The 23472-nt window shown below is 40.6% G+C and overlaps 2 protein-coding genes across 6 annotated transcripts in view; both read left to right on the top strand.

Annotated features, from left to right (window-relative positions):
- Window positions 1–7832, top strand: part of dnpep (aspartyl aminopeptidase) — a 41977-nt gene extending 34145 nt beyond the window's left edge. For both annotated transcript variants that reach the window (XM_062042379.1, XM_062042370.1), the window contains exons 14-15: window positions 1768–1935; window positions 7657–7832. In XM_062042379.1, coding sequence (XP_061898363.1) covers window positions 1768–1935; window positions 7657–7707 — 219 coding nt within the window. In that variant the 3' untranslated portion in view covers window positions 7708–7832. The remainder of the gene's footprint in view (window positions 1–1767; window positions 1936–7656) is intronic.
- A 2009-nt stretch (window positions 7833–9841) lies between these two features.
- The window catches only part of LOC133646686 (receptor-type tyrosine-protein phosphatase-like N), a 53255-nt gene continuing 39624 nt past the window's right edge, over window positions 9842–23472 (top strand). For 2 of the 4 annotated variants that reach the window (XM_062042343.1, XM_062042350.1), the window contains exon 1: window positions 12187–12441. In XM_062042343.1, coding sequence (XP_061898327.1) covers window positions 12216–12441 — 226 coding nt within the window. In that variant the 5' untranslated portion in view covers window positions 12187–12215. Of the gene's footprint in view, window positions 9947–12186; window positions 12442–23472 lie in introns of those variants that run through there. The other 2 variants (XM_062042356.1, XM_062042335.1) reach the window with 2 other exon arrangements.

Genomic DNA, 23472 nt, shown 5'->3' with positions numbered 1-23472 from the left:
GTCAAAGCATCATAACAAACAGTTATGTTCCAATAGCAGCAGAAGTGCACTTTTTGGAGAGCTGTATTATTTTCAGTTTTGTGCCCAAGGGACTGATTTTATTTAACACTATATTATTATTTATACACCTATAGTGATCACAGAGACAGCTTGTTTTTGTGTTACTGTATATATTTGTTTCTCTGAAAAATCCCACTTAATATACTTTGGGTAACAACAGTCAATATTTATTTATTTAATTTAATTTTTTTAGGTGGGTAACAGTCAATATTTACTTATTTATTAGATTTTATTTTTTTATTATATAATAAAAGTGAGCTTTTGTTAAACCAAATATTGTGGTTTTTTCCATATACAACAACCTATCTGGACTCCATAAGAGAATCGATAAGGAATCGGTTCGATAAGAGGATTCGATAATAGGCTCGAACTCGATAATTTCTTATCAAACATCATCCCTAGTTACGGTAAATCAAACGTTAGTGCTATCACAATATAGTAACACTGGAAATAGTGCAGAGCAATAACAATATATCAATAACTCAACGTTGCTCAAACGTTAATGTCACACAACACAACACACAAAATAAACATGTAAGGTCACTTTATGAAGTTATTCCTCATCCACGAATCGCTCAAATTCTTCTTCTTCAGTGTCCCAATTAAACAGTTGGGCGAATACGGCATCCAACATGCCCGGCTCCGTTTCGTGGAAGTCATTAATGGAGTCAGTGTTACTGCTGTTGTCTAGCAGTTCAGTGACAAGTCCTGCCTTCCTGAAAGCTCGGACCACAGTTGAGACTGATATATCAGCCCAGGCATTTACCATCCCCTGGCAGATAGTGGCGTACGCTGTCTCCCTGTCTTGGTGAACGTGTGTTTGCCTTCTGTCATCCGTGTTCTACTGCGGGACTGATCGTCTTAAGTTTAAACTCTGCGTCGTAAACGTGTCTCTTAATAGGAGCCATTTTGGGGTCTTTACATAAACACACAAATGGAAATGAAACATCATATATCCCAGCATGCACCGTGCGCTTCTTCTTCTACGGGGGCAGCTGTTTACCATAGAAGAAGAACTTCTTCTTCTACGGGGGAAAATGAAGTTGGCGGCTACTTACCGTAGAAGAAGGAGCGCTTCTTCTTCTACGGGGGCGGCTGCTTACCATAGAAGAAGAACTTCTTCTTCTACGGGGGCGGCTGCTTACCATAGAAGAAGAACTTCTTCTTCTACGGGGGTAAATGAAGTTGGCGGCTACTTACCGTAGAAGAAGAAGGAGTGCTTCTTCTTCTACGGGGAAAAAGAAGTTGGCGGCTGTTTACCGTAGTTGCGAGACCTAAACTTTATGAAAATGAAGTTTAGGTTTGTAGTGGCTCAATATTGGTCCATATATAAGGCGCACCGGATTATAAGGCGCACTGTCAGCTTTTGACAAAATTGGAGGGTTCTAGGTGCGCCTTATAGTGCGGAAAATACGGTATATGAAACTTCAACTGTAGCCACTATTTATTGCACAGTCACACTGCTTGAATTGTTTTTGTTAAAAGTTACTAAATCTATTTCAACTTACGAAATCGTTTAGAATCGTATCAGTCTCAAAAAAATATTATTGTCCTTGAATCAAATGAATCGTTGCACCGCAAGTGACAATTGATTCTACAAAGGACAAACATTCAGTCATCATTTATTCTTTCATAGAGGGAACAATTCCAAATGTGCCACTCATCTATCAAATAGTGTTTGCTGTTGACCCACATTTGCTCCTGCAGGATGTGATGGTCCGTAACGACAGCCCGTGTGGAACCACCATCGGACCCATTCTGGCCGCTCGGCTCGGCGTGCCTGTGGTGGACATCGGCGCACCCCAACTCTCCATGCACTCCATTCGGGAGATGTGCTGCACCTCCAGCGTAATACAAAGCACCACCCTCTTTAAGGTACACGTCGCCCTATCTGCTCTCTTTTTAAACCGCCAAGTTTCATTCTGGGGCGTCCTAACTGTTACCACTTTGGGCAGCATGTAGACAAATTGAAGGGTTTGGGGCCGTGTTGGTATTCTTCACATTTTAATTCACTAACAGGGTTTCTGTGGGGCATTAAAGGCCTACTGAAATGAATTTTTTTTATTTAAACGGGGATAGCAGATCTATTCTATGTGTCATACTTGATCATTTCGCGATATTGCCATATTTTTGCTGAAAGGATTTAGTATAGAACAACGACGATAAAGATCGTAACTTTTGGTATCTGATAAAAAAAAGGCTTGCCCCTAGCGGAAGTAGCGTGACGTAGTCAGTTGAACATATACGCAAAGTTCCCTATTGTTTACAATGATGGCCGCATGAAGTGAGAGAGATTCGGACCGAGAAAGCGACAATTTCCCCATTAATTTGAGCGAGGATGAAAGATTTGTGGATGAGTAAAGTGCAAGTGAAGGACTAGTGGGGAGTGGAAGCGATTCAGATAGGGAAGATGCTGTGAGAGCCGGGGGTGACCTGATATTCAGCTGGGAATGACTACAACAGTAAATAAACACAAGACATATATATACTCTATTAGCCACAACACAACCAGGCTTATATTTAATATGCCACAAATTAATCCTGCATAAAAACACCTAGGTGTTTGTTATGCTAGCTCCTAGCTCTATATAAGCCGCCAATCCAATTCAAACACCTGATCAACACACACAATCACTCAGCCCAAAAGACCGTTCACCTAACCCAAGGTTCATAAAGCTTATATATTTAAACAAAGTAACGTACGTGACGCGCACGTACTGGCAAGCGATCAAATGTTTGGAAGCGCAGCTGCTACTCACGGTACCTGATATTCAGCTGGGAATGACTAAAACAGTAAATAAACACAAGACATATATATACTCTATTAGCCACAACACAACCAGGCTTATATTTAATATGCCACAGATTAATCCTGCATAAAAACACCTAGGTTTTTGTTATGCTAGCTCCTAGCTCCTCTGCTAGCTCCTACCTCCTTAGAACACGCCAATACAATTCAAACACCTGATCAACACACCCAATCACTCAGCCCAAAAGACCGTTCACCTAACCCAAGGTTCATAAAGCTTATATATTTAAACAAAGTTACGTACGTGACGCGCACGTACTGGCAAGCGATCAAATGTTTGGAAGCCAAAGCTGCATACTCACGGTAGCCCGTCTGCGTCTTTGTCATCCAAATCAAAGTAATCCTGGTCAGAGTCTGTGTTGTCCCAGTTCTCTACAGGCGTCTGTGTATCGAAGTCAAAAGTCCTCCTGGTTAGAGTCTCGGTTATCAGAGTTCTTCCATCTTGACTGCATCTTTCGGGAATGTAAACAATGAAACACTGGCTGTGTTGTGTTGCTGCTGACTTCCTTCGCAAAATACGTCCGCTTTGCACCGAGAACTTTCTTCTTTGCTTGCTCAGCTTCTTTCTCCATAATGCAATGAACATAATTGCAACAGATTCACCAACACAGATGTCCAGAATTCATCCAGAATGAGATGAAAACCGCTATTTCGTATTGGCTTCAATGTGGAAGCCATACATGTGTTCTACTGGCTACGTCACGCGCATACGTCATCCTCAGAGGCGTTTCGAACCGGAAGTTCCCCGGGAAATTTAAAATGTCACTTTATAAGTTAACCCGGCCGTATTGGCATGTGTTGCAATGTTAAGATTTCATCATTGATATATAAACTATCAGACTGCGTGGTCGCTAGTAGTGGCTTTCAGTAGGCCTTTAAAAAGCAGTAAAAGACAAAAGGATTTTGCTAAAAAATTAAGAATAGAAGAAGAATGGACTTTATTGTCATTATATTTGCATACAACGAGATTAAGGACTCCAACTTAAGGTCCAGTAGTGGGAACAAATATGGGGTAAAAATAAATCACACAAGAGGTACTAACAATTGAAATAAACAGACTACTATCCAATAAAAATAATAAGCAATACTGTACAATATACAAAACACTATAGAAATACAAAATACTGTACAATATACAGAACAAGACAAGAGTACCGGAGTAATAAATGACAATCAGTGTCGGACGTATTGCACTCAAAGGGTAATATTGCACAGTAGGGTATTAGGGTAGGATATTGTATAGGGGTGAATTATTATTATTATAAGTTAGAGTTCAAGATGGTGACAGCTCTGGGAAAGAAGCTGTCTCTGAGCCTGTTTGTTCTGGCTCTGATGCACCTGTAGCGCCTGCCCGATGGTAGCAGGTGGAACAGGTGGAAGCCAGGGTGTGTGCTGTCCTTGGTGATGCTTTTTGCTCTGTTGAGGCAGCGGGAGTTGTGTAAATCCTTCAGGGAGGGGAGGGGGCAGCCGATGATTTTTTTGTGCAGACTTTATGACCCTCTGAATCGCCTGTTTGTCTGCTTCAGTGCAGCTGGCGTACCACACTGTTATGCAGTACGTCAGCAGGCTCTCGACAGCCGAGCGAGGCCTTAAATGGCATTAAAAACCATTAAATGCAATGTCCAGAAACATAAAAACAAATGTAATGCAATTGTAGGACTTGGCCGATAGTCAATATCAAACGATGACTGAAAATTAATTTAGGAAAGATGCAGTCATCGATAAATTGCTACGGCTGTCAGTGTTGTTCTTTTCTTCGTGTCTGGCTTTAAAACTGGATACAAGGAAGGTCTTGTAAGGTCCAAAAGCGTGAAAAGCGCTGCCTCCAAAGCGGCCACTCTGCTGGATGGCAAAATGAGGCGGCTCTGGTGGTCCAAACTTTGCCATTCTTTTGTCACCCTAGTCCTTAACTGTCATACCATGTCAGCCTGTTTCATACACGACCCCTTTATTTCACTCGTCTCCACTTCAACACACCTGAACTAACTTGGCTAGCATTCGCAGCTTACGTGACCTACGTTGGCCTCGGATGGACAAATAAGTAACAACAGACCTCAACTCTTATTTTCTGACATTCCCAGAGTAAATGAATGAGTTCCATTAGCAGCCTGACACTTTATACATAACTTGCTATCTACTGTGCCCATTTGAAACAACTGACAGCGTGTAAAATACAATCTATTCAGGATGTTTAATTGACTCAGTTTAATTTGAATGCATCTTATTGGGATTTTTTCCAAATATCATTCAATGACAAGTGTTTTTTTCTAAAATGTTTAAATCAATCATCCATTTCCGAACACATGCATCATATCAGTATGTTTGTTTTAGGGCTGCAACTAACAACTAATTTGATAATTGACTAATCTGTCGATTATTACTTCGATTAATACCGTAATTTCCGGACTATAAGCCGCACCGGACTGTAAGCCGCACCAGCTAAATGTAGGGGAAAATACAGATTGCTCCATATATAAGCCGCACCCGACTACAAGCCGCAGGGTTTTGATGTGTAATTAGCGTAGTATATAGGGGTTCCTGCTACCACGGAGGGGATTGTCGGGACAGAGATGACTGTTTGGGAACGCAAAGCGTCCCATTTGTTAACTATAAATCTTTCAATCATTCAATCAAACTTTCACATCTTTGACATGGCGAACAGCATTCGTGCAGAGTACAAATAATACAACGGTGCAAAGTAATACAAAGTGCTCGCCTGTACGTTATCAAAATAACCAGCCTACCGGTATATGAAAAGTCAGTCTTTAATCATTGTGTCATCGTCTTCCTCCTGCGTACTAAAACCACCGAAATCCTCTTCGTCGGTGTCTGAGAAGAACAGGCCGTATATAAGCCGCACCCTTGTATAAGCCGCAGGGACCAGAACGAGGGGAAAAAGTAGCGGCTTATAGTCCGGAAATTACGGTAATCGGATAAAAGAGACAAACTACATTTCTATCCTTTCCAGTATTTTATTGAAAAAAAAACAGCATACTGGCACCATACTTATTTTGATTATTGTTTCTCAGCTGTTTGTACATGTTGCAGTTTATAAATAAAGGTTTATAAAATTTTTTTTAAAAAGTAGCCTCTGCGCATGCGCATAGCATAGATCCAACGAATCGATGACTAAATTAATCGCCAACTATTTTTTTAATCGATTTAATCGATTAGTTGTTGCAGCACTAGTTTGTTTATTATTCCATAAAACCTTTCAATTATTTTTTGAATTGCATCCTGATTAAAAAGCATATCCTCCAATTTGTGGCTGTTACAGGTCATACTTTCAGAAGATATGCATTTTAACAGCAGATTTGAAAGAGATACAATTCAAAAGAAGACTTCTGGCTGTATTACATTGATCAACTCATTCAGAATTGGATGTTTATTCAGAGGGCTTAAGTGCAGTTCCCTTTTAATCATTTTGATTTAAGGTACAGTGTGATGATTGACAGGCGGAGCCTTTTAATTGGCTGTTGTCTACGGCCGTGCACGAAGTCAGAAAAATAAATGATTAAAAATAAATTCTCAGATGAAATAATCTTGCGAGCCAATATCTAATTCATGAGATAGTAACAGTTATTGTAAATTATTCAAGATTATCACTGTCAAATGCGTACGATTGTGTGTGTGTGCAGACAATTGTAAGCTTATGACTATATATTATAACCATTTGTGGTTGGTCGTGGGCATTACATTTTTCTTAAGTGCAGGCATTACAAATGGCAATAGAAAAACATTACATTTGATTTTCTGATACCTGTAGAAACTCTGGTTAAAAGCGCTACAATCACTCCAATGTGGGGCAAAATATAAAAATTCATCTTTGTGACAAAAGGACCTCATTGAAATCGTCAGCATCCTCTTGAATTACATAGTGCAGTCATTCTCAAACTGTGGTACGTGTACCGCTAGTAGTACGTGTGCTCCATCCATCTACTTTCAAACCCAGTATGTGTAATGTTACAGCGGCCAAAAATATTAAATATACTTGTTATACAAAACCTCTGACTTGTTTTAATGACTATGTAGACCTGAAGAGCCAAGTTTTTTTCCTGAGGTGGTACTTGGGGAAAACAGTTTGAGAACCCCTGTAACAGTGTTTCTCACCTTCTTTATCAAAGTGCTGACACTCACAACTTCCTGTGGCCCCATGGTGGCTTTTTTTTTGCCAAAAAAAACAAAAACAAAGTCACCAACATGTGGGATTCTTTGTTTGTTGTGATCAATATTTGGCCGTAGGATAACCGTGACGGTATAAAAAACGGGGAATATTATGGTTGAAAATCGAATAATACGAAAAGTGGAGCTTACGGAAACTGATACTATACCGTTAACACGACTCATAACTACTGTGTTATTTAAATGTTGTTACATTTTTAAAGCTTGACTGACCAAGAAAATGTTTTGAAAATCACCTTTCTTTGAAATGTACGGAGCACCTAAATGGACATGGGGGAATAAAAAAATGTATAATTTATTTATTTTTTTTTTTAGACATGTATCTCGTGCGCACGAGAACATTTTTATAAAGTTATCAAAAAAATAAAAATAAAAATTATTATTTTTATGTATCTCGTACGCACGAGAAAGTTTCTCGAGCGCACAAGATACTTGTCTAAAAAAATAAAAATAAATAAATAAATAAATTATTATAAAAACATTTTTTTCCCCCATGTTCCTTTAGGGGTTCCGTAGAAATGCTATTTTTTTAATGATTTAATTGGTGTTGTTATAATGTGTTACACTCTTGTCACAATAAGTGATTTTCTGTATGTTTTTTGCAGGCTTTCTTTGAGTTGTTTCCTCAATTGAGGAGCTCGCTGGTGGTGGACTAAAATGATGGCATTGACCCGCAGCACATCCTCATTGACTACATTGTTTTCACCCAAGTAGTCAATGAGATGGTTGGACTTCAAATGAGGTACAAAAGGTTTTATTGGAATAAAACGTCTTGAACTTTTGTTGTGGTGTTACATCTTGTCATTGTGCATGTGAGTTCTCTGCTGATACTTCTACTTCCTCACACATTACAAAATGTATCCTCAACAATGCAGGAAATCCAATGGAAACAATGTCATGTCCCACCAGCAGGTATATCTTCTAAGTTGGAAAAGCCAATGTACTACTTGCAATTATTGGTCACTCTTTTTTTGATATGTAAAGTAAAACTATAATCAGTGTGGGCTTTGAATCAATTTCAGATTCAACAAAAATGTACAGTACAGGCCAAAAATTTGGACACACCTTCTCCTCATTCAATGCAATGTTTTTTTAATTTTCATGACTATTTACATTGTAGATTGTCTCTTCAAAACTATGAATGAACACATGTGGAGTTATGTACTTAACAAGAAAAGGTGGGGTGTTGAGGTTTTGGGGGTCCCCAAATCCCCCTCAGCCCAGGCAGAGCCATGTATAAAGAGAGTATGCCCAACTAAACGAGAGGCGCCATCTTTGCTACCAAGGATGTGTGCGGCTGTGCCTATTGTTGCGTTGACCAGCATTCCTCCAATGGGGAATTTAAATTGCTAGTCTCTCCCAGATTCTTTTCATGGCACATAAGGTGATGTTTATATTCAATCAACAGGCAGTAATTGGTATTTTGTGGTTTATTCTCCAAGCTTAGAGGACAAAACGTGAGACCAATCTAGCACACCAGCGTTCCCCAGCCCGGTCCAGATCGGTCTCACGTTTTGTCCTCTAAGCTTGGAGAATAAACCACAAAATACCAATTACTGCCTGTTGATTGAATATAAACATCAGCTTATGTGCCATGAAAAGAATCTGGGAGAGACTAGCAATTTAAATTCCCCATTGGAGGAATGCTGGTCAACACAACAATTTGGGGGCTCGTCCGGGATTCTTTTCATGGCACATAAGCTGATGTTTATATTCAATGCATGCAATTGCAGTCGTTTTGATGTTAGTTTTCCTGATGAAATCAACCAAAATATTAAGTTTAAATGTAGTTCTAAACATACTCCAGCTCATAAACTTACAATAAAACATGCTTTGATTTTGTCAAAAGTACATTCCTGCAGTGTTTATTCACCAGCATGCTCTCTAACAGGCTCCCGAAATACACAGAATGACCAAAAAAAGAACCTATTACTCATTTTGCTTTGTTCATCATTTTAACTGTTTGGAAATGTACCAGATAATTGAATTTCATTCATTTTGATTAAATAAATAAGGGGTTTGAATGTTCTCAAAAGCCAGCATTATGTATTAAATCTAACTGATCTTTCTTCATTGTAACATAAGTGAATGCGTGTACCTTTGTAGTTATTTCGCTATATATACACATAACTCAGATATGGTAACATTAGCGATCAGTAGAAATATGGAGTAATTTGGTCTATGACAAATTTTGTTTTATTTATTATTGACTTATTTCTTGCCACTTTGTTGTTTAAATTAAATTTCTAGTTCATTTGATCTATTATTACGCCCAAAAATGTTCTTTTAATCTTTCAATGTCTTCAGTATATTTGTATTTATGTTTAGTTTATTTTAGTTTTACTGAGATTCAAGGATTGTTTGTAAGACGAAAAGCACATGGAATGTTTTAAAGATAACAGATATAAAAAACAACAAAGTTCATCTTATCACAATCAATTCAAGTTTAAATTGTGTTATAAAAAAGTAGCATCTATTTTGCTATTATATAATTGATATAGCCATGGTGTTACTTAATATCTTAGTCCCTGCCGTTGGTATGGCAGTTCACTAATTAACCAAAGCCGCCAACCAGTGTGGACATTATTCACTCTCCATCATAGGCATCATTAGACTGCTGGCGAGTGTTTGCTGGGGGGGTCAAACTCAGATGAAGCAGCCACTGCTGATTCTGGTGCAGCAGAGCATAAAGGTTTATTGTTCCACTATTAATATTGTAAATATTAAAGGAGCCATATGTAAGAATATGGCCAGAAATGGTACTGCAATCACTGTCAAAATTCTGCAGTCCCCTGCCCCTCTCCCTGATGAGGTTTCCAGATACGCAGCCGAATCCAGCTCGATCGACTGGGCCACTCCAAGGAACTTCAAATGGCAATCGACGAATCCTACGCCGTAGGTTTCTCTTGTTTATGCTTCTTGCAAAATGGTTTATTAAATAATTATGTCCATCCATCTTTCGCTTATCCGAGGTGGAGTCGCAGGGGCGGCAGCCTAAGCAGGGAAGTCCAGACTATATATATTATAAATGGCATAGGCCTACTTTGAAGGCAAGCCAAGGCCAACAGTAAAATGACCGCCTAGTGGTGTAATGTATCATCTGTCATTGACGTATTCATCAGTTTGAGGAGAGAGCACCCCCTAGTGGTGTAATGTATCATCTGTCATTGACGTATTCATCAGTTTGAGAGGGGAGAGCACCCCCTAGTGGTGTAATGTATCATCTGTCATTGATGTATTCATCAGTTTGAGAGGAGAGAGCACTTCCTAGTGGTGTAATGTATCATCTGTCATTGACGTATTCATCAGTTTGAGAGGAGAGAGCACCCCCTAGTGGTGTAATGTATCATATGTCATTGATGTATTCATCAGTTTGAGAGGGGAGAGCACCCCCTAGTGGTGTAATGTATCATCTGTCATTGACGTATTCATCAGTTTGAGAGGGGAGAGCACCCCCTAGTGGTGTAATGTATCATCTGTCATTGACGTATTCATCAGTTTGAGAGGAGAGAGCACCCCCTAGTGGTGTAATGTATCATATGTCATTGATGTATTCATCAGTTTGAGAAGGGAGAGCACCCCCTTGTGGTGTAATGTATCATCTGTCATTGACGTATTCATCAGTTTGAGGGGGGAGAGAGCACCCCCTAGTGGTGTAATGTATCATCTGTCATTGACGTATTCATCAGTTTGAGAGGAGAGAGCGCCCCCTAGTGGTGTAATGTATCATCTGTCATTGACATATTCATCAGTTTGAGAGGGGAGAGCACCCCCTAGTGGTGTAATGTATCATCTGTCATTGACGTATTCATCAGTTTGAGAGGAGAGAGCACCCCCTAGTGGTGTAATGTATCATCTGTCATTGACGTATTCATCAGTTTGAGGGGGGAGAGCACCCCCTAGTGGTGTAATGTATCATCTGTCATTGACGTATTCATCAGTTTGAGAGGGGAGAGCACCCCCTAGTGGTGTAATGTATCATCTGTCATTGACGTATTCATCAGTTTGAGGGGGGAGAGCACCCCCTAGTGGTGTAATGTATCATCTGTCATTGACGTATTCATCAGTTTGAGGGGGGAGAGCACCCCCTAGTGGTGTAATGTATCATCTGTCATTGACGTATTCATCAGTTTGAGAGGGGAGAGCACTCCCTAGTGGTGTAATGTATCATCTGTCATTGATGTATTCATCAGTTTGAGGGGGGAGAGCACCCCCTAGTGGTGTAATGTATCTGTCATTGACGTATTCATCAGTTTGAGAGGAGAGAGCACCCCCTAGTGGTGTAATGTATCATCTGTCATTGACGTATTCATCAGTTTGAGAGGAGAGAGCACCCCCTAGTGGTGTAATGTATCATCTGTCATTGACGTATTCATCAGTTTGAGGGGGGAGAGAGCACCCCCTAGTGGTGTAATGTATCATCTGTCATTGATGTATTCATCAGTTTGAGAGGAGAGAGCACCTCCTAGTGGTGTAATGTATCATCTGTCATTGACGTATTCATCAGTGTGAGAGGAGAGAGCACCCCCTAGTGGTGTAATGTATCATCTGTCATTGATGTATTCATCAGTTTGAGAGGAGAGAGCACCCCCTAGTGGTGTAATGTATCATCTGTCATTGATGTATTCATCAGTTTGAGAGGAGAGAGCACCCCCTAGTGGTGTAATGTATCATCTGTCATTGATGTATTCATCAGTTTGAGAGGAGAGAGCACCCCCTAGTGGTGTAATGTATCATCTGTCATTGATGTATTCATCAGTTTGAGGGGGGAGAGAGCACCCCCTAGTGGTGTAATGTATCATCTGTCATTGATGTATTCATCAGTTTGAGAGGAGAGAGCACCCCCTAGTGGTGTAATGTATCATCTGTCATTGATGTATTCATCAGTTTGAGAGGAGAGAGCACCCCCTAGTGGTGTAATGTATCATCTGTCATTGATGTATTCATCAGTTTGAGAGGAGAGAGCACCCCCTAGTGGTGTAATGTATCATCTGTCATTGACGTATTCATCAGTTTGAGAGGAGAGAGCACCCCCTAGTGGTGTAATGTATCATCTGTCATTGACGTATTCATCAGTTTGAGAGGAGAGAGCACCCCCTAGTGGTGTAATGTATCATCTGTCATTGACGTATTCATCTGTCGGGGCCTGCTGGTGTTTGTGTTGATGTTCCCTTTCCCGCCAATCAGAGAGCAGCAGCATCATCATCATCATCATCATCACCAGGACGAGCAGCTTCTCCTCCGCCATGTAGATCTGCCAGACGGCTCTCTTCCCCTTCTTGCTCCGGACCCTCTCCGGTGTACCATGACGTCTCGGCGGCTGTGGGCGTCGGTGTGCCTCCTCCTCCTCCTCGCCTCGTCCTGCCGCCTCACCGAGGCTGCCAGACACGGTAAGACCCTCTTCCTCCTCGCACTAATTAGCTCATTTGGCGCCAGTAAATGTGTCGCATCTCCACGTTTGGAACACTCCGAGTATTAATGAGCACTTTCTTTAATCCGTAAGAGTTGTTGTGAAGGGTGGAGTCCAAATTGTGGCGTTTATCATGTCCTGCTGACGCCAGTGGTGCGTATGTATGTACCTGCCTTCATGGTGTGTTCATGGACACCACAGGGAGGGGACATACAGAAGCAGGGAACACAAGTTACTATATTATATTGATTAAAAAAATCACAGTTTTTATTAAAAATGTCAGTCTATTCAAGTACAAACCCTGTTTCCATATGAGTTGGGAAATGGTGTTGGATGTAAATATAAACGGAATACAATGATTTGCTAATCATTTTCAACCCATATTCAGTTGAATATGCTACAAAGACAACATTTTTGATGTTCAAACTCATAAAAAAATTTTTTTTTGCAAATAATCATTAACTTTGGAATTTGATGCCAGCAACATGTTTCAAAAAAGCTGGCACAAGTGGCAAAAAAGAGTGAGAAAGTTGAGGAATGCTCATCAAACACTTATTTGGAACATCCCACAGGTGAACAGGCAAATTGGGAACAGGTGGGTGCCATGATTGGGTATAAAAACAGCTTCCCAAAAAATGCTCAGTCATTCACAAACAAGGATGGGGTGAGGGTCACCACTTTGTCAACAAATGCCTGAGCAAATTGTTGAACGGTTTAAGAATAACCTTTCTCAAGCAGCTATTGCAAGGAATTTAGGGATTTCACCATCTACGCTCCGTAATATCATCAAAAGGTTCCGAGAATCTGGACAACTAAGCCCGTGACCTTCCATCCCTCAGGCTGTACTGCATCAACAAGCCACATCAGTGTGTAAAGGATATCACCACATGGGCTCAGGAACACTTCAGAAACCCACTGTCAGTAACTACAGTTGGTCGCTACATCTGTAAGTGCAAGTTAAAACTCCTATGCAAGGCGAAAACCGTTTATCAACAACACCCAGAAACGCCGCTGGGCCTGAGCTCATCTAAGATGGACTGATGCAAAGTGGAAAAGTGTTCTGTGGTCTGACGAGTCCACATTTGAAATTGTTTTTGGGAACTGTGGACGTCGTGTCCTCCGGACCAAAGAGGAAAAGAACAATCCAGATTGTTCTAGGGTGAAAGTGTAAAATGCAGCATGTGTGATGGTATGGGGGTGTATTAGTGGCCAAGACATGGGTAACTTACACATCTGTGAAGGCACCATTAATGCTGAAAGGTACATACAGCTTTTGGAGCAACATATGTTGCCATCCAAGCAACGTTACCATGGACGCCCCTGCTTATTTCGACCATTTTAAGAAGGGACTAAAAACCCACCTTTTTAGCACAGCTTTTATCTAATTTCTCTGCCTTCTTGTTTTTAAATGCACTGCTTGCTTATCTGTTTTTTTATCCAGTGCTTTCAGGCTCTTATTTCTACTTTTATCTATGTTTCTGTTTTATCTAGTGTGTGTCATGATTCATTTCTATTTTACTTTTTTTAATTATATATTCTTAATTTCTATTTTTATTTTTAATACTTTGTAGCACTTTGAGATTTTAACAAATGTAAAGTGTGTAACAAATGCAATTCATTATTATTATTATTATTATTATTTCAGCAAGACAATGCCAAGCCACGTGTTGCATCAACGTGGCTTCATAGTAAAAGAGTGCGGGTACTAGACTGGCCTGCCTGTAGTCCAGACATTGAAAATGTGTTTGGCATTATGAAGCCTAAAATAGCAGAAGGGAGACCCCCGGACTGTTGAACAACTTAAGCTGTACATCAAGCAAGAATGGGAAAGAATTCCACTTCAAAAATGTGTCTCCTCACTTCCCAAACCTTTACTGAGTGTTGTTAAAAGGAAAGGCCATGTAACACAGTGGTGAACATGCCCTTTCCCAACTACTTTGGCACGTGTTGCAGCCATGAAATTCTAAGTTCATTATTATTTGCAAAAAAAAAATAAAGTTTATGAGTTTGCACATCAAATATGTTGTCTTTGTAGCATATTCAACTGAATATGGCTTGAAAAGGATTTACAAATCATTGTATTCCGTTTATATTTACATCTAACACCATTTCCCAACTCGTATGGAAACGGGGTTTGTAAATATGGCAGTGCCATGTTGGCATGTTTTTTCCATAACTTGAGTTGATTTATTTTGGAAAACCTTGTTACACTGTTTAATGCATCACAACAAAATTAGGCATAATAGTGTGTTAATTCCACGACTGTATATATCGGTATTGGTTGATATCGGAATTGGTAATTAAGAGTTGGACAATATCGGATATCGGCAAAAAAGCCATTATCGGACATCTCTACTTGTGAGTGTTGATGACACAGCTTTGCAACAGTTGATATTCTAGTTTCAAGCATGTTTTACTCAATATAGCTCATCAAATCTCAGCAACAAGCTGTAATATCTTACTGACATCATTTAGGACCAAAACACTTAAAACAAGTAAAACACTCTAACATCAAATCTGCTTAGTGAGAAGAATTATCTTATCAGACAGAAAATAAGCAAATATCACCCTTATTTGAGATATTTCATCTTACTTAGATATCAGTTTTTGCAGTGTGTTATATCTCACATTCTATATTGTGGGCTCTGTACCGAGGATGTCGTTGTGGCTTGTGCAGCCCTTTGAGACACTTGTGATTTAGGGCTATATAAATAAACATTGATTGATTGATTGTGTTTTGGAAAAAGGTTGTCATAATTCTTTCTTAATTCATTAAAAAAAATAATACAAAAGAAAACACATTTTTATACATATGTACCGGTAAATGTATTCAGTTATAAACATTCATTCACTTTCTTCTTTCCTTCATGGATCTAAACTTTACCGCTTTTTCTATATTTTTATTGTAATATGTTCAGAATGTGTTTCTTCTATTTCTGGCCAAAGTCGGACAAAGAAAACCATCCGAAGTTGTCTTTGTATTTTACTTTTAATGCCATGATTTGAATAGTCCTCACATTTTCCTCCATGCGCCCCTGAGCTAAAAAGACTTAGACACCCCTGAACTAAATCTGGTCTAGCGCTTGCAATTCACCATTAAAAAAGCGAGAAAAGTAAGTGGGCGAATATTGCAGTTGTCATTTGGGACAACAGTGCACACTCAACTTTTGGGCTTTGAGGAACTCGGTACACACAGAATGTACACACTTCAGTATACTTATTGAAGTATACTCATGGAAATATTCCTTTTGAGACGCGGCCCGGCAGATGTCAGAATAAGAGGGCGCTTTTTCAACAGTTTCAGTGTTTTGTTCCACCTCTCTGTGAGGTTTGGTTTCATCGATGTTGAGGTTTTAAATGGCAGGAAGCAGCCGCAAGCCTCGTTGAGTGACAGATCTTCATGGTGGAAGTGTGGTCCATTAGAGGAGGAGGCAGTATTATGTGTGTGTTCGTTAAAGAACAATGACGCTAACACAGCCACGCAGTCACAGAAACCGCACTGAAGTCCAAAGGTCAGGTGCAGTGCTGAGGCGACGAGGCTTGTAACCTTGTCGCTCGGCAACATCACCCCCCCCCCCCCCCCCCCCCCCCCCGCCTCCTACGCAGCATCATCAGCATCTCATCACATTTGACTGGTCAATGTAAAAATGTTACCAACAAGTCAGCTCTTCAGAGGCTGTTGGTAAAATCCCTCGAATGTATATCACTAGAGATCTTTGACGGTATCAGCTTTAATCTTGTCGAGCTGTAGAAAGAGGAGATATTGGAACCAACATGGCGGGAGGGAGGAGGAGGTGGAGGTGCGTGGGCGGGTGGAGGGGAGATTATTCATCCCGGAGAAGCGTTCTCATCTACGTTCAGCCATTCCTCCAGTCATGACGTCGGTGTGACACCTGGTGACCAACAAGATTCCTTAGAAAATCATCTGGAAGATATACCGTAATTTCCTGACTATAAGCCGCACCAGCTAAATTTAGGGGAAAATACAGATTGCTCCATATATAAGCCGCACCCGACTATAAGCCGCAGGGTTTTGATGTGTAATTAGCGTAGTATATAGGGGTTCCTGCTACCACGGAGGGGATTGTCGGGACAGAGATGACTGTTTGGGAACGCAAAGCGTCCCATTTATTAACAATAAATCTTTCAATCATTCAATCAAACTTTCACATCTTTGACATGGCGAACAGCATTCGTGCAGAGTACAAATAATACAACGCTGCAAAGTAATACAAAGTGCTCGCCTTTACGTTATCAAAATAACCAGCCTACCGGTATATGAAAAGTCAGTCTTTAATCATTGTGTCATCGTCTTCCTCCTGCGTACTAAAACCACCAAAATCCTCTTCGTCTGTGTTGGAGAAGAACAGGCCGTATATAAGCCGCACCCTTGTATAAGCCGCAGGGACCAGAACGAGGGGGAAAAGTAGCGGCTTATAGTCCGGAAATTACGGTAGTTTCATTTTTTTCAGCTTTCACCGACAGTCCACATTAGTCACCTCAAACAGGTGTAAATCACAATGATTCACACCTCAATGTTCAGAAAAACGTTGCACTTTGCTGGATTATGAAAGGTCAACTAGAAGACATGGATTAGCATGGAGCTCACGTAACACATTGGCTGTCTCTCAAAGAATCCGAATCAGAATAGTTTTTATTGCCATTGTTTGAGAACGGGTTCACAAACTAGGAATTTTACTTGACGCAATGGTGCAACATAAAAGACATATAACACAGAATAGGTAATACAAAGAGCTGTAACGGAGCTATCAGATCTTGTTATTGTTCATGTGTCTGATGGCCGAGGGGAAAAAACTGTTCAGGTGGCGGGAGGTGTGGGTCCGGATGGAGCGTAGTCTCTTGCCTGAGGGGAGAATAGTTTGTGTCCAGGGTGAGAAGAGTCAGCTGTGATCCCACCCACACGCCTCCTGGTCCTGGAGGAGAACAGGTCCTGGAGGGATGGGAGTTTGCAGCCAATCACCTTCTCAGCTGCACGTACCATGCGCTGCAGTCCATGCTTGTCCCGGACTGTGGTGTTGGGGAACCACACGGTGATGTAGGGATGGACTCTATGATGGCTGAGTAGAACTGCACCAGCATCTCGGTCGGCACCTTAAGTTTCCTCAGCTGCCGCAGGAAGTACATCCTCTGCTGGGCCTTCTTGATGAGGGAGCTGATGGTCGGCTCCCACTTGAGGTCCTGGGTGATGGCGGTGCCCAAGAAACGGAAGGAGTCCACAATGGAGACGGGGGTGGGAGAGTCAATCAGGGTGAGAGGGGGTGGTGGGGCTGTGACTTTCCTGAAGTCCATGATCATCTCCACTGTTTTCTGGGCGTTCAGCTCCAGGTTGTTGAGGCTGCACCAGGACGCCAGCCAGGTCTCGTCGCCATCTCAGATGAGCCCGATGAGGGTAGTGTCGTCCGCAAACTTGAGCAGCTTTACCGACTGGTGACTGGAGGTGCAGCAGTTTGTATACAGGGAGAAGAGCCCGGGGGAAAGTACACAGCCCTGAGGAGTGCCAGTGTTCGTGGTTCGACTGTCCGAGACAATCTTCCCCAGCCGCACGTGATGTCTTCGGTCTGTCAGGAAGTCATTGATCCAACTGCAGAGGGAGTCGGGCACGCTGAGCTGGTGGAGCTTCCCCAGCCGGTGGTGAGCTGGTGGAGCTTCCCCAGCCGCACGAGCTGTCTCCGGTCTGTCAGGAAGTCATTGATCCAACTGCAGAGGGAGTCGGGCACGCTGAGCTGGTGGAGCTTCCCCAGCCGGTGGTGAGCTGGTGGAGCTTCCCGGGCCGGTGGTGAGCTGGTGGAGCTTCCCCAGCCGGTGGTGAGCTGGTGGAGCTTCCCCAGCCGCACGAGCTGTCTCCGGTCTGTCAGGAAGTCATTGATCCAACTGCAGAGGGAGTCGGGCACGCTGAGCTGGTAGAGCTCAGTAATCGCAGTATGTTGGCTATATAATTACAACAGTGTAGTGCATTTAAACACCATCTTTGTGTTATTGTATCATATTACTATTTAAGTGCATTCTCATTGTGTGAATGCTCCAAAGCCTGTGGTTTTCTACACCAAAGTTCATCTATTTTTTCTTCTTACCCAGATTTTGGCGTGCCCTACCTTCCACATTTTTCACCCGCTTCAAAGTGTTCCAACTTCAAACTGTTCAGCCTCCTCGGGAATCGCGGGCTTTCCCATGACAAATTCCAAAAAATTTCCAGAATTCCAGGTTTTCCGGGAACATTTTTCCCATTCAAATTGAATTGGCCATTTTTCAAACTTCCACCATTTCTACGATTCAAACCATTCCGCCTTCAACACATTCCACTCATCCTGCACATTCAAACTATCATTTTTCCGAGTTCAAAAAAATTCCAGGCATTCCCGTTTTGGCGACTACTTCTTCCACATTTTTTAAACCGTTCCACCGTCAAAACATTCCTCTTAATCAGGACCAAAAACGAAGTTGTACTTTGAACTGCAAAAATTCCCGGTTTTACCGAAATTCCCGGAATTCCAAAATACTATTTCTCAATTAAAAATGTTACCACTTCAACATTTCTCGACCAATTTGAAAAATTCCAACACCAACCAAACTCATTCAGAACATTCACATTGTTTAGCACTTTCCAAAAAAATTCCAGCTTTTCCCAAAATTCCCAAATTGTAATGATTTTCCCCTTGAAATGAATGGGACATTTTTCCAAGTTGCACATTTTTCAACCTATTCAAACCATTCCAACATCAACACATTCCACCCATCCTGGACATTCAAACTAACACTTTCCCAAGTTCCAAACCAAATTCCGATTTTCCTGGAAATTCAAACTCTTCAACGTTCAAACTTTTCCAACATTCAAACTATTCTTACATTCATACTACATCCTGTCAGCATTTCAGTTCAACTTCAGCATTGGACGGTTCACACGCAATTCCTTCAGGAATTGCATCATCTAGTTACCTCTAGGGCTGGGCGATATGGCCTTTTATTAATATGTGGATATGTTTAGTCCATGTCACCATACACCATATATATGTGGATATGTTTAGTCCATGTCACGATACACCATATATATGTGGATATGTTTAGTCCATGTCACGATACACCATATATATGTGGATATGTTTAGTCCATGTCACCATACACCATATATATGTGGATATGTTTAGTCCATGTCACGATACACCATATATATGTGGATATGTTTAGTCCATGTCACCATACACCATATATATGTGGATATGTTTAGTCCATGTCACCATACACCATATATATGTGGATATGTTTAGTCCATGTCACCATACACCATATATATGTGGATATGTTTAGTCCATGTCACCATACACCATATATATGTGGATATGTTTAGTCCATGTCACCATACACCATATATATGTGGATATGTTTAGTCCATGTCACGATACACCATATATATGTGGATATGTTTAGTCCATGTCACCATACACCATATATATGTGGATATGTTTAGTCCATGTCACCATACACCATATATATGTGGATATGTTTAGTCCATGTCACCATACACCATATATATGTGGATATGTTTAGTCCGTGTCACAATACACCATATATATGTGGATATGTTTAGTCCATGTCACGATACACCATATATATGTGGATATGTTTAGTCCATGTCACCATACACCATATATATGTGGATATGTTTAGTCCATGTCACCATACACCATATATATGTGGATATGTTTAGTCCATGTCACGATACACCATATATATGTGGATATGTTTAGTCCATGTCACGATACACCATATATATGTGGATATGTTTAGTCCATGTCACCATACACCATATATATGTGGATATGTTTAGTCCATGTCACGATACACCATATATATGTGGATATGTTTAGTCCATGTCACCATACACCATATATATGTGGATATGTTTAGTCCATGTCACGATACACCATATATATGTGCATATGTTTAGTCCATGTCACGATACACCATATATATGTGGATATGTTTAGTCCATGTCACCATACACCATATATATGTGGATATGTTTAGTCCATGTTACGATACACCATATATATGTGGATATGTTTAGTCCATGTCACCATACACCATATATATGTGGATATGTTTAGTCCATGTCACGATACACCATATATATGTGGATATGTTTAGTCCATGTCACCATACACCATATATATGTGGATATGTTTAGTCCATGTCACGATACACCATATATATGTGGATATGTTTAGTCCATGTTACGATACACCATATATATGTGGATATGTTTAGTCCATGTCACCATACACCATATATATGTGGATATGTTTAGTCCATGTCACGATACACCATATATATGTGGATATGTTTAGTCCATGTCACCATACACCATATATATGTGGATATGTTTAGTCCATGTCACGATACACCATATATATGTGGATATGTTTAGTCCATGTCACGATACACCATATATATGTGGATATGTTTAGTCCATGTCACGATACACCATATATATGTGGATATGTTTAGTCCATGTCACGATACACCATATATATGTGGATATGTTTAGTCCATGTCACGATACACCATATATATGTGGATATGTTTAATCCATGTTACGATACACAAAGCTTTTGCCGCATACTTGACATATCACTGTTGTCTGTTCAACATCTTCCCGCTTGAAGCCAAACCACCGCCAGACGATGGACCCCCTGCTGTTTTTGTTGGGAATTAATGCTTCCTTCTTTTGTTACCAGATTGGCACCTTCTCTCTCTCGTATTACCACTCGCACCGCACCGCTAGCATCACAGCTAACGTTACCCACGCCGCTACCTGTCTGCTCGGCGAGGGCGTATGACGTTGCACGCGCGACAGTATGTGACGCATGTAAGAAGGTGCGCTTGTTTTATGTCTCAGTGAGAAGCAGAGACAAGAAAGAGTGAGAAGAGCCTGTAGTGTAATGCCCGCAGCTAAAAGCAACTGCGTGAGAACGTATACTCCAATATCACCATATAGTCATTTTCTATATCGCACAGAGACAAACATGTGATATATCCAGTGTTTCCCACACATTCATTTATTTGTCGCGGCCCGCCACTAAAGAATTAAGGCCGCCACAATTTTTTTTTTTTGTCCTGTCCAGCTTCTCAGGCAAATCATTTAGTTGATTCAGATGCCCATATCGGCTGTTCAGATTTACTTTACAAAAAAGAAGTGTAGGATCAAGATTTTTGGAGCTCTTTGTTCAGTGGATCAGATGTTTGTGTCTATCTACCACCACTACTGTTTTCTGTTTATGTGTTACTGACTGTGGCAGGACACCTCAGCCTCTGTTTCACTTTATGTTGCTGGTAAATAATATGGTTGTAGTAGTAGGCTAAAGTTAAATTATTTAGTATGCACTAATTAAAGGGGCAGAGCTTTAAGAGACATTTTAGCTTTATATTTTTATAAGATATATTTTTTGTAAGAACCACAATTAATAAATATATGTCAGTGAATAACTTATTGTTCAAATCTGTATAAATATGTACATAAAGTGTTGTAATTATATTGTAAAATGGATGGATGGATGGATGGATGGACGTTTAAAACAAAATTGTTATTAATTAGTAAGTATACATTTTTTTAGCCTTTTTAGAGAAAATCATATCATTGTAGTAAATTATGCAAATTACTCGATGGTGTCATGGTGACCACGCCCATAGCCACGCCCCCACCGCCACAGGTATCTTGGCAGTTTATGGGAAACACTGTATCCAGTATATTCCATATATCACCCAGCCCTAGTTACTTCATATTTGTTTTGATATTTTTAAACGTTCACTGTTCTTGTTGTTGTTAATTTTATTCCTCTGATGTTCCGCGGGCCCATAGAAAAACAAGCTGCAGTGACCGCCTTGAGTCGTATGGTTTGTTTTTTTTTGTATTTTACCGGGAAGTCAAAGTGTTACCAAATGACTCAAGAGTGCTTATTAGCACTGTCGCTAGTCATGACTCCCGCTAGTCAAAGGCTGGAATGCACACGTTTAGCCAGGGCTTGTGGAGGTGCCCTGCATGTCTGGATTTACACTCCTGTGGCGAATACTTTGTCTTTCCTGACTGCTTGTATTAGATCAAAAGATAAATGCACGACGCAAGAAACTTTGTCTTTCACTTTTAATGCGTGGGTATTAGGTACTAAACCGAACTGAAAAATCTATATATGAATACGATTACCTTAACAGCCCTGAATACTTGCTAAATATAGTATTATATTGCTAAGTTAGGAACACTCAAACTGCTTGCGATGTCCTTTCATTCTCTGACAGACCAGGGCTCTCATCTATTAAGAGGCTCACCAGAAATCATAAACATCTGTTAGTACCAGGAGGTTCAAACAAGTTGCACACCTTTTTCCACTTTAAGCACATTGGAGAATAGTAGGGGTGTAACGGTACACAAAAATTTCGGTTTAGAGGTCACGGTTCGGTTCATTTTTGGTAGAGTAAGAAAACAACAAAATATACATTTTTTGGTTATTTATTTACCAAATTTGTAAACAATGGCATAACATACATATACACACAGGGTCCATTGCCAGGGTTCATGTGGTCAACATATATCAAATAAAAACTAAATAAGATTGATTGATTGAGACTTTTATTAGTAGGTTGCACAGTGAAGTACATATTCCGTACAATTGACCACTAAATGGTAACACCCGAATAAGTTTTTTCAACTTGTTTAAGTCGGGGTCCACTTAAATTGATTCATGATACAGATATATACTATCATATATACTATCATCATAATACAGTCATCACATAAGATAATCACATTGAATTATTTACATTATTTACAATCAGGGGTGTGGAGGGGGGGGGGATATGGACATCAAGTAGTGGAGAGAGAGAGAGAGAGAGAGAGAGAGAGAGAGAGAGAGAGAGAGAGAGAGAGAGAGAGAGAGAGAGAGAGAGAGAGAGAGAGAGAGAGAGAGAGAGAGAGAGAGAGAGAGAGAGAGAGAGAGAGAGA

The sequence above is a fragment of the Entelurus aequoreus genome, linkage group LG01 (assembly GCF_033978785.1).
Source record: "Entelurus aequoreus isolate RoL-2023_Sb linkage group LG01, RoL_Eaeq_v1.1, whole genome shotgun sequence".
Taxonomy (NCBI): Eukaryota; Metazoa; Chordata; class Actinopteri; order Syngnathiformes; family Syngnathidae; genus Entelurus; species Entelurus aequoreus.
The sequence above is the reverse complement of the archived record's forward strand: the minus strand, read 5'-3'. Positions and strand labels throughout refer to the sequence as shown.